The sequence below is a fragment of the Salmo salar genome, chromosome ssa03 (assembly GCF_905237065.1).
Source record: "Salmo salar chromosome ssa03, Ssal_v3.1, whole genome shotgun sequence".
Taxonomy (NCBI): Eukaryota; Metazoa; Chordata; class Actinopteri; order Salmoniformes; family Salmonidae; genus Salmo; species Salmo salar.
The window spans coordinates 31,195,083-31,204,889 of record NC_059444.1 but is presented as its reverse complement, the minus strand read 5'-3'; the positions used below and the strand labels follow the sequence as shown (position 1 = coordinate 31,204,889).

Genomic DNA, 9,807 nt, shown 5'->3' with positions numbered 1-9,807 from the left:
TTAATCTCAGACGTTTGTCAATGTTAAAAAAATCTGTCATAATAGCTATCATTATTAACCGTTATGTTGTTGTTATTGTAGCATATGATGTGGTATTCATAATTAATTAGACCATCTGTTTATTTTGGGTGGTTGTTATCAGCTAATATAATGTTGATTAAGATGTATTTTTATTTGATCGCTGTGCGTTAGGGCTACGGTATTCCAATTCGCGCATAGGCTATACTTTCTATATATATTTTTTTAAATATCGTTCATTTTTTTTTATTTTAGTGCCATCTTTAAATATTGTATTTAGGATAGTGTGTAGAATAAGCTATTTGAGGAATTGTAAATTGGTATTAGAGAATCGAACTATGGTTAACACTGAGCGAGCTGATCTTTCCTCTCTCTCTCCTTGGCTCGCGGGTCAGTGGAGTTGAGATCTCTGGGCCCCAGGCTTTGGCATGAGACAGCAGAAGACAGTGTATACAGCACGCGCGGTGATCCGACTGTTGTTCCTATACTTTTCCGGTACACAAATACCGGAAAACTATAGGACTACTCAATTAACTTGGTTTGAAAAAAACATCTTTAGAAAAACGAAATGAGTTCTTATCGTTTGTCACTAATTTAGTTAAATGGCCTTACACGTTCTTGTTAGTCTGCTGCACAAATGGACATATTCAATTCTGTTTATCAGTTGGTGATTGACGAATTATTTGTCGTTGAACTTTGACCCCCATGTCTTTAAATCCTCGTTAAAACTTCCTGGTGTCAGTGTGTCTCTTTCTGATATTTCACTGAAAATGGCATCGAAGTTAAGCAAATCTCTACAAAGTAGTTACAATTCGAAATAAATTACGTCACTGGATATGATTTTACCTTTATAGCCAAGGCAACATATGGCACAGATGGCATTGTTAAGATGCTGATATAACATTGTAGGTATTTTCCACTGAGTGATGCTTGTGTGTGAGGAAAATATAAATATATAGCTGATAGGAAAGTACGCATTGGTAATGTATCACTCAATCATCAGGAGATCAACAAAGGAGCGGAAGTTCACATAGGGATAATGCATTTTAATATATGTATCTAAACATGTATTTTAAATAGCCTACTGTCCAAACGCTCACCAGAAAGATATTCTCTATTTGTAGTCAACTTCTGTTCAATTAAAACGGATATTGAAATTGTGTTGTTTTAACGAGCTAAATATAAAAAGAATGTAGAACACAGTCACTTTTGTTTTTGGTATTTGACCCAAAGAGATGTGGGAGAGAGTGTGAGAAGGGAAGGATGCGTGCTGATGCGCATGTGAAGCTCTGCATTTCAGGAATGTAGCGGAACGTTTCAGGAAAAGGGGAGAATATTGAGGGGATAGTGAAGTCAGTGGGGAAAAAGTGTCCAAATAAACAAAGTTTTGCCAAATGTACAATGTGGAATCCCCTATATAGCATTACACGTGTAGGCTTTCAAATCAATAGGCCTAACTTTAGGCCATGTCAAAATCAATACGTTTTCTTAGAAACCTTATAAGGAATAAAACGGGATTGTTATCTGTAAAGAAATGAACATAGGCGTACTTAATGTACAACTCTTAGTCACACACACACACACAAGTAATAACATCGATATATATATATAGTCCTATCTCATATAATAGTACAAGTAGGCCTATAGTAGTACTGGTGGTAGTAGTAGTAGTAGTAGTTGTAGTAGTAGTAGTAGCAGTAGTAGCAGTAGCAGGAGTAGTATTAGCGGTAGTAGGTCAATCTGTTGTAGTAGTGCGGTATACCTATAGGCTAAATTAGTAGCCTAGTGTGTTTTAGTAAGTAGTAACAAGAAGAAGAAAAAACTACGGATAATAATCTGTGTACAATAGCGATTGAATAATAATAATAACACAAATAATATTAATATAAATATGGATCATAGTATTAATAATGATATTGATAAATGGTATTATCATTATGCATTTTAAAAACTGATTTATTTTAACGGTTGCCCTATACAAATGAACAAAATAAAGTGTGCCCAACTGGGCACCAACTCAGGACATGTTAATAAGGATAATGATTTGAGGGCAACCGATGTGCATGCTATTCTGTTGCTACTTTTAGGAACTGGGCACAAATATTTTTATGGCACACTTTGTTATTTCATTTCTCCAGCTCTAGGATATTTGTGGTAGCATTCGTCGCAGTTCACGTTCCAACTGCGCAGTGGGGTCCAAGAGTGGAAAGAAATCCTAAATTGTGGAGTCAGGAGTGTTCCTGAGTACACACACAGCACACTCTCTTTCTCCTGCCATGCCTTGCTTTCTCCTGCTGTATTGTTGATGGTGCTCCGGCGGCCGACATCCTCCCCATTGACCCCCGTCTCCCTCTCTGCCTTTTCCGTCCCATGAAAAATGATTCCAGCGCTCTGATTGAATTTTATTCCTTCCTGACCTGGCCCGTTCTGTAAGGGTGCCATCAATCTTGGGACTAACACGACGTTTGTTTATAACTTGGGAAAGGATGTAATGACTTTAAGTTTTATGAGGCTGATTACAGCTATTCGACGGTGGGAGATAATGGGGCCTACAGAGCTGCATTTCATTCCGTTTTTCTAGGCCAAAGCGTTGCTCAATTAAACACTATTATTTTTGCTAAACAGTTGATTTTTGTACTGCATTGTGATTCTGTTGTCAACGTTATTGTTGCTGCTGTGTGATTCATAATCTATTCTATGTAGACACGATGTATACAGGATACATCGGGAAGATACCGTTTACATACCGTTTGCTCATTGGCAAGACTTCTTGCAGATGCCTACATTCTAAATTCTGCAGTTCTACATCGTTTATACGTTGGCCAGACATCAAGATTATATTCTGGTGTTTCGTCGACGTCTTCCAAATGTGAAAACGCTATCCAAACTGCATTCCCATACGCAACTTGATACGTCCGCCAATGGAGTGCGTGTTTACTGGGTATAGGTCTCGCTATTATTATGAGTTTTGTTTTGATGCTTTTGTTGAAGTTGTTTATATTGTAAAAGGAAATATCTATAGCTAGCCTATACCTTTTTTTTGTCAAGGTAATGTTGTTATCAGCCCACACGATCAGTTAGACTAGTCATACGGCGTATAGACGTACATTGTTCCATTTATTGCAACCTCCAGGCCTATGGTTGTGCCCAGAGGATACACGACACGCTGCCATGCTCATATGATCATATCCCGTTTGACCCTCTAGCCCCAAGGGCCTCCTTGATAATAGTTACCCCTCATCCGCTTGAACATAACATCAAGTCAACCAACGCTATTACATTAGTATTAGACTAACGCAAAGTTAACAGTCAAATAATTGACTGTTAACTTTGCGCTTAACATAACCTATAGCCGTGGAAATTCTAAGCAAATTTAAAGCGCTTTGTTGACCCTATCTAGGCAATTAGTAGCTAAATCAACCACATTAACCAAAAATATCTAATACATGCTTGAACTTTGAAAACATCCGTTGCGCTCTGGTAGCCTTTAGCATTAGTTGTTTTGGCAATTGAAAATAGTGTGCAAAAGGATTACCAAAATAATAGTAATATTATAATTATCATGATTAATATTATTATTAGTGGAGATCTTTTTATTCCTGGAATTTGAGAATAGGCAAACACTTTACGCAGAGTAGCCCTTGTTTACGCATAGGCCTACTTTACGCACAGGCCTACCGTCGCACTGGCATAATCATTTGCAAAACCGTAATAAACTGAAGATGTAATTTATAACAGTATTCAAATGGTGGGATAAAAGTCTAAGAGAAATACATGGATTTATGCACAACATGTTTCTCCTCATGTCGAATTCAACAAATGAATCGAATTTACTTCAACCATGCATCATATCATGCTGTTCCCAAGGGTCTAAATTTAGGCAGTGGAACATGTTTCTGTCATTTGAAAATGTGACAACAAGGAAAATATGTCCCTTCATTAACCAGTCGAGGCAAACCGGCTGTCTGAAAAAAAAAATATATATAATAATAATTTACCTGACAATTAAAATAGGCCTATTTACGAATTTCTCCATTTTTAAAGAAGATTCAAATTAGGTGAGACCCTTGTGATTTGTTTAACTATAAATACAAAACAAAAGCCACATAGGAAACAATACCTTGCGCACGCGCTTTAGGATGAGTTTGGCTCTCATCTCCTAATGGAGATAAATGTTCAAGTTGGAGTCATCTTTATAGGTCGCAGTCCCCAAACCATCGTGTGCCTACAAGGACTAGCTTTGGCATGCGTGGTATGATATTAATTAAGCGTTGGAATGTGACTGTAAACACACGTGGCTATTCAAAACAAGTCAGTTTTGCTGTGTGGACTACTAGCCTGCATCGATGAACTGTTATGAGGCCAGAGGCCCCCAGGTCAAGATGTTGACAGATCGTCCGTGTCTGACAAGAGAAGAGCTGTGTCACTTTAAATATGAAGCAAAACAATCATCTAAATGCACTGCCACTTCAAGTCATCATCAACACATATGATAAATATGTCTGTTTGTTTATGCAGTTGACATCTTGGAGAATTTCTACGCACATAACATTCAATTGTTTTTTGGTCATCATAACAAAAACTGACTCGATCGAGTTGCGTTGAAATTCAACGTTTTGGAAATAAATGTTTTCCTATTCTAGAAAGATTCCATGCTAATTTGAGTAATTATTAATTCTTCAAATCGACCTCGATTTTGTTGACAAGCCTAAACGAACTGACCAAACTCTGTGATTACAATTATACATTGTCTGTGAAAATGTATAGTGAGAATGGTAACCTAACCTGTCAAAAAAAGGCTGTGATTTAAAATCTGATTTATCAATCGCTGCCAGTGATCCCACGTCGATAGGTTTGAAACAGGATGAAAAATAGCTTACAGCTTAAAAGTCTGTGAGAAATAAGGTCTGGTTAAATTACACAAACTGTCAAAAAAATATCAGTGTTGAGAATGCCATATAGTCTATAAGAAATCAGGCGCAGCTTTAACTCAAATAAAATGGCAATTTATTAAACAAACAATGCAATTCCTTCAGAATACTTTTCAACAAAAGAAGAAACTTTGAAAGAGTACGACGATATACAAGTTCCGCTTTTTATAATGGAACATATTTGGACAATTAAGGCATTTCAATTTAGAAACACTTTTTTGGTGTTTGGTCCATAATATCCGGCAGTTTAGAAATAAATTACTATATGCAATTTACACGTAATAATATGTCCATGAAAGACTGGCATATTCTTATCTTTAAAACATGTCACAAAAGCGAGAAGAGACTTACGTGTTATTAGCCGTAACACTGTTCTTTACAAACCAAGATCATGTCTTTTTTAATCTGTCCATTATTTGTGTTCTGTTTCGTTTTAGTCCATCGTCGTGGCAGGTGGTGGGTAAAACGACTCACGATATTTTTTATGAAGAAGATCAATACAATGAAAAAGAATTTGGTCAGAACTTGCTGCAGTCATAGACGAAAGCTCCTGACGTGCGATAGATGGATTGGCTAGGGGGAAAGGACATTTGACAGCTGTTATTCCCGTTCACTGGAGAATTATTCAAGCCAATTCTTTGAGATTCGAACATCTCACGCACGGAGTGGAAGTTCTGCTGCTGGGCTGGGTAGGTCGCCCCGATGTGGCCCAGGTCCCCTGCCTGGTTGAGGTACCATGAGGGAAGCCGCCCTTGGTGGGGATGGTGGCCCTCCTGCCCAGTGTTTAGATTGCCGTGGGCCAGAGGGGAGGAGGTGGTCGTGATGGAGTAATCTGGCAACGTTTCATCCACGGTGGTAGTCGGAGCTAGGTGGCTAGATCTATCCCCGGCGTATAAACTCATGGCTTGCATATTACAATGGTAGCTAGCATTCGAGGTAGTGGAGATAGAGTTTTGGTTACAGGGTGAGCTATAGACTGACGTCTGGTTCGGTGAATAGTTCAGGGACAAAGACGGTGTTATACCTGTCCTGGACGAGGCGATGAGGGACGGGGCAAGCTCTGTGGCATCCTGTGGGGACCCCCGGAGGGAAGTCATGATGTTGTCCACACTGAAGCCCTGGGCCTGGCTGTGCTGGTGATGCTGCTGCTGCTGCTGCTCGGAGCTCTCCATGCCGATGGACCTGTTGGACGGGATGCTGTGGGGGCTGCCGTTGCTGGACATGCTGCTGCTGCTGCTGTCGGGACTCTCGACTTTGGGCACAGTGCTCAGGGAGGGCGAGGCGGCCTGTGGGGGTGTCGCGTTCCCGTTCTCTGTCTTAATATCCTGGATCCGGACTGGCTGGGAGCCCTGCACGGGCTGCTCCGTGTCCCGGCCCTGTCTAGACGGCGTCTCCTTAGCACCCCGGTCATCCTTGTCTTTCATTGCGTCTTTCTTCTTGAACCGTCGCCTCCTCCTCAAGAAGCTGCCGTTCTCGAACATGTTGTATGAGTCCGGGTCCAGGGTCCAGTAGCTCCCCTTGCCAGGCTTTTTGTCATCACGGGGAACTTTGACAAAACACTCGTTGAGAGAGAGATTGTGCCTGATGCTGTTCTGCCAGCCCTGTTTGTTGTCTCGGTAGAACGGGAACCTCTCCATGATAAACTGATAAATCCCGTTCAGGGTCACCTTCTTGTCAGGCGAGTTCTGGATAGCCATAGTAATGAGCGCAATGTAACTGTACGGGGGTTTCACCATATCCTTCGGCTGGGGCTGCGGGGTATACGGTCCATAGGCTCGCGCCATGCTGGCCGGGTACTGATCGTGGGCCGCGTGAGAGTACATACTCATAGGGGCCGGCATCCCGGTGTATCCTCCACCGGCGGCGGCCCGGTAGTAGCTTTGGTCGCTACTAATGTAAGGCACGACGCCCAGAGAGTTGGGGCTCGAGACGGAGTAGCGCGCCTGCATGTCTTCTCCCCACAGCTCAACTATGCTCCTGCCTAAAACGAACTTCCCAAAGTATGCAGACGGAGAGCTCCACTTTTTCTTTCTGAAAAGTTGAGGCGCTCAAAGCAGGAGTTCCTGTCTTGTCACTTGACAAATAATAATATCAGGAATGCAATGTACCAGGTCTTAATAGGATTTAAGCGGTTTCCATCTCAGTGTGCTGAGGCGCGCATTGAAAAACGTATGAACTTTGGGCATCCGTCACTACAGAATACTTTTGCGCTGTTAACTTCTTTCCCCCTTTTTGCTGCCAGTATGCTCCTCCCAAAGAGAATCCGAGCTGTCCAATTGTAGGTCAGGCAGTGCAGAGTGAGCAGCACTGGATCGGGCTCCTGGCCACACACACGTCTTTAGAAAAACGAGAGGAGGTGTAACTCCCAGCCCACTCCGACAAAGACAGGACTTCAGCAGTGAGCACGCTGATTGCTCACGTACAAAATCAGATTATGGACTCGATTTAGTTATTGCAGAATATTTCCATACACGAGCAAACACATTGTTGAGACCACCAGGTGGAATGATACATAATAAATATCAATGTATTTTGTACATTAATTAACTACTGTATGGGATTACAGGCCTAGATTTTTATTTAAGCATACTAATGTGCTATTAATGATTAGGACAGTTGGCGATTGTGTGAACCATAGTGATCCTATTCAATTCCATATTCTATGATGTGGCCTAATTAACACATGAATTACTGGGCTATTACAATAATGTTTCGAAAGAGTTTTCACTTAGAATGTGACATTGTGATATTCATTACGAAATAAATGGAGAATAAACACTCCATCACCTCCGTTTGGGTGAATGAGTCCATTCAAATCTCCAGCCGAACATCTGTTTTCAAATAAGCAATAAATACGCGTTAAGAGGAGGAAATAATCCCTAGTGTTTGTCTCCTGCTGTTTAGCATCTTATTGCGAAGCTTTATTAAGGCGGTATGTTAGTTAAAAGTCTCAATCAACACGCGTGGTCGCATCAAAGCTCCACAGAGCGCTCCTCATTCCGTTCAGTGGGCGGTATGTGAGATCTCATTAAGGCAGAATTAAAGCTAGTTTGGCCGGAGAAAAGGTCAAGTTTCGAAAGTTAGCGCTAAGTGAGAAGCAGATTGAACAGAAGAACCAAATGGCGTGATCAGACAGCTAATTGTGTCATTCTTGTGGTCAAAATGTGTGAATATTAACGGGATAAGGGCATTGTAATGTAGGCTAGACAAGATAAACTATATTGGGCATACCGTTAGTTTTTGTTGCATGGGAAAGCTCCTATATACTTGCTCAGTGAATACATAGTTGATTAAATTCAAACAGATTGTATCAAGTTGAAGGTATCTAAATGCTTCAGACCCCTTGTATCGTATTTATCTATCCCCTATATAGCCTTCATACTTCTCACCATCTCTATATTATAGGCGGCTAAACGTGGACACCACGATATTCCGTTAAATTTTTTTTTTTTTTTAAGAGAACCAATTGTATTACCAAAAGAAAACATTTTCAACTAAAATGATCTCAGGGAGACACTCTTCAAAATAAAAAACACACCAGAAATTCTTTATGGACGACCAGGTTTGCATTATATCGAAACAATTACAGTCATTCTATATAGGCCTAAGTGATATTATCGTTTTGATATGTATTTAGCCTAGTATTTCTTCATGCATACCTAGCAATTTTGAATTAATAAAGTAGGCCTATTTACAAGAGGTATTACCCCTTAGCAAGAATAGTAAAAAAAATAAAAAATAAATCCAGAATATATTTAATGCAATTAAGGGAATCCGTTGTTCTTAAAATTTGCCTAAAAACAAATGCAAGCAACACAAACTTGTATGGGAGCGTAACTGATATGAAATGCCTTTGGCTATTACATAGGCTATAACAAATTATTTAGTATGAATACGATGCTCCCCAACAGATTCTCTTTTGCCAAACTTTTAGAGAATATAAAGAAGAGGCAAAAACATGAACTTGATAATTGATCCTTTGTACCTCAGTTGGTAGAACATGGCGCTTGAAACGCCAGAGTAGTGGGTTTGATTCCCGGGACCACTGTAAATTGTATACACGTATGTCGCTTTGGATAAAAGCGTCTGCTAAATGGCATATATATGTATTAATGGTCCTTGTGAGGCGCAATAACGCACTAATCCCTTACAGGTCGTATTGATTAAATGGCCGTCCACTGGCCTGGTGCTCCGCCGGTTTCTCCTTACTGGGACCCGGGCATGAACTTTTCCACTGCCCCGAGCTGTTTACACAATTCACAACGTGCCTCTTACTTAAAACCCCATTCCTCTGCCCACCCAGTCCCCCAATCCTCTCTGTATTAACGGTAAACGGCGACCATCATCAGTGAACATAAATGTAAGTGCAATAAAGTCAATAAATAATAGGTATTATTTATTATTATTATTATACATTATTATTATTATTATTATTATTATTATGTACAGTGACTTCTGTAAATGACAGAAACTAGTAGGCCAAGGCTATATGTTATTTATTTTGTTATATGCCATTTACTGAAGATATGAATGCATTAGCCTGAAATCATGTAGAAGTACAGTTATCGACTAAATATACATAAATATGTTTTAACTAAATAAAACATATTATAAAGAAGCTCAACATGTTTGAAGAGTTACTGGGACTGTACAGTAAATCCCCACAACCTTGCGTGTCATCAATATAGTTTCGTTGTGTCATGGTCTTTAGCGGTGTATTTTTTTGTTTGTTTTATATCGACTACCCGAAAAGTATTGGGGGAAAGTCCCCCATGTAAATATTATTAATATACAAAGGACCCACATGGGTCATTTCCAGATAAGGTCGAATAGACCATAGACATAATTGAATCCCTGA

The 9,807-nt window shown here is 40.0% G+C and overlaps 1 protein-coding gene across 1 annotated transcript; it reads right to left on the bottom strand.

The window, feature by feature from the left end:
* Positions 1 to 5,008: 5,008 nt before the first annotated feature.
* Positions 5,009 to 7,259, bottom strand: LOC106599742 (forkhead box C1-A). Its single transcript, XM_014191042.2, has one exon. The coding sequence runs from the start codon at positions 6,896 to 6,898 to the stop codon at positions 5,468 to 5,470; it is 1,431 nt and encodes a 476-aa protein (XP_014046517.1). The 5' UTR covers positions 6,899 to 7,259; the 3' UTR covers positions 5,009 to 5,467.
* Positions 7,260 to 9,807: the final 2,548 nt, after the last annotated feature.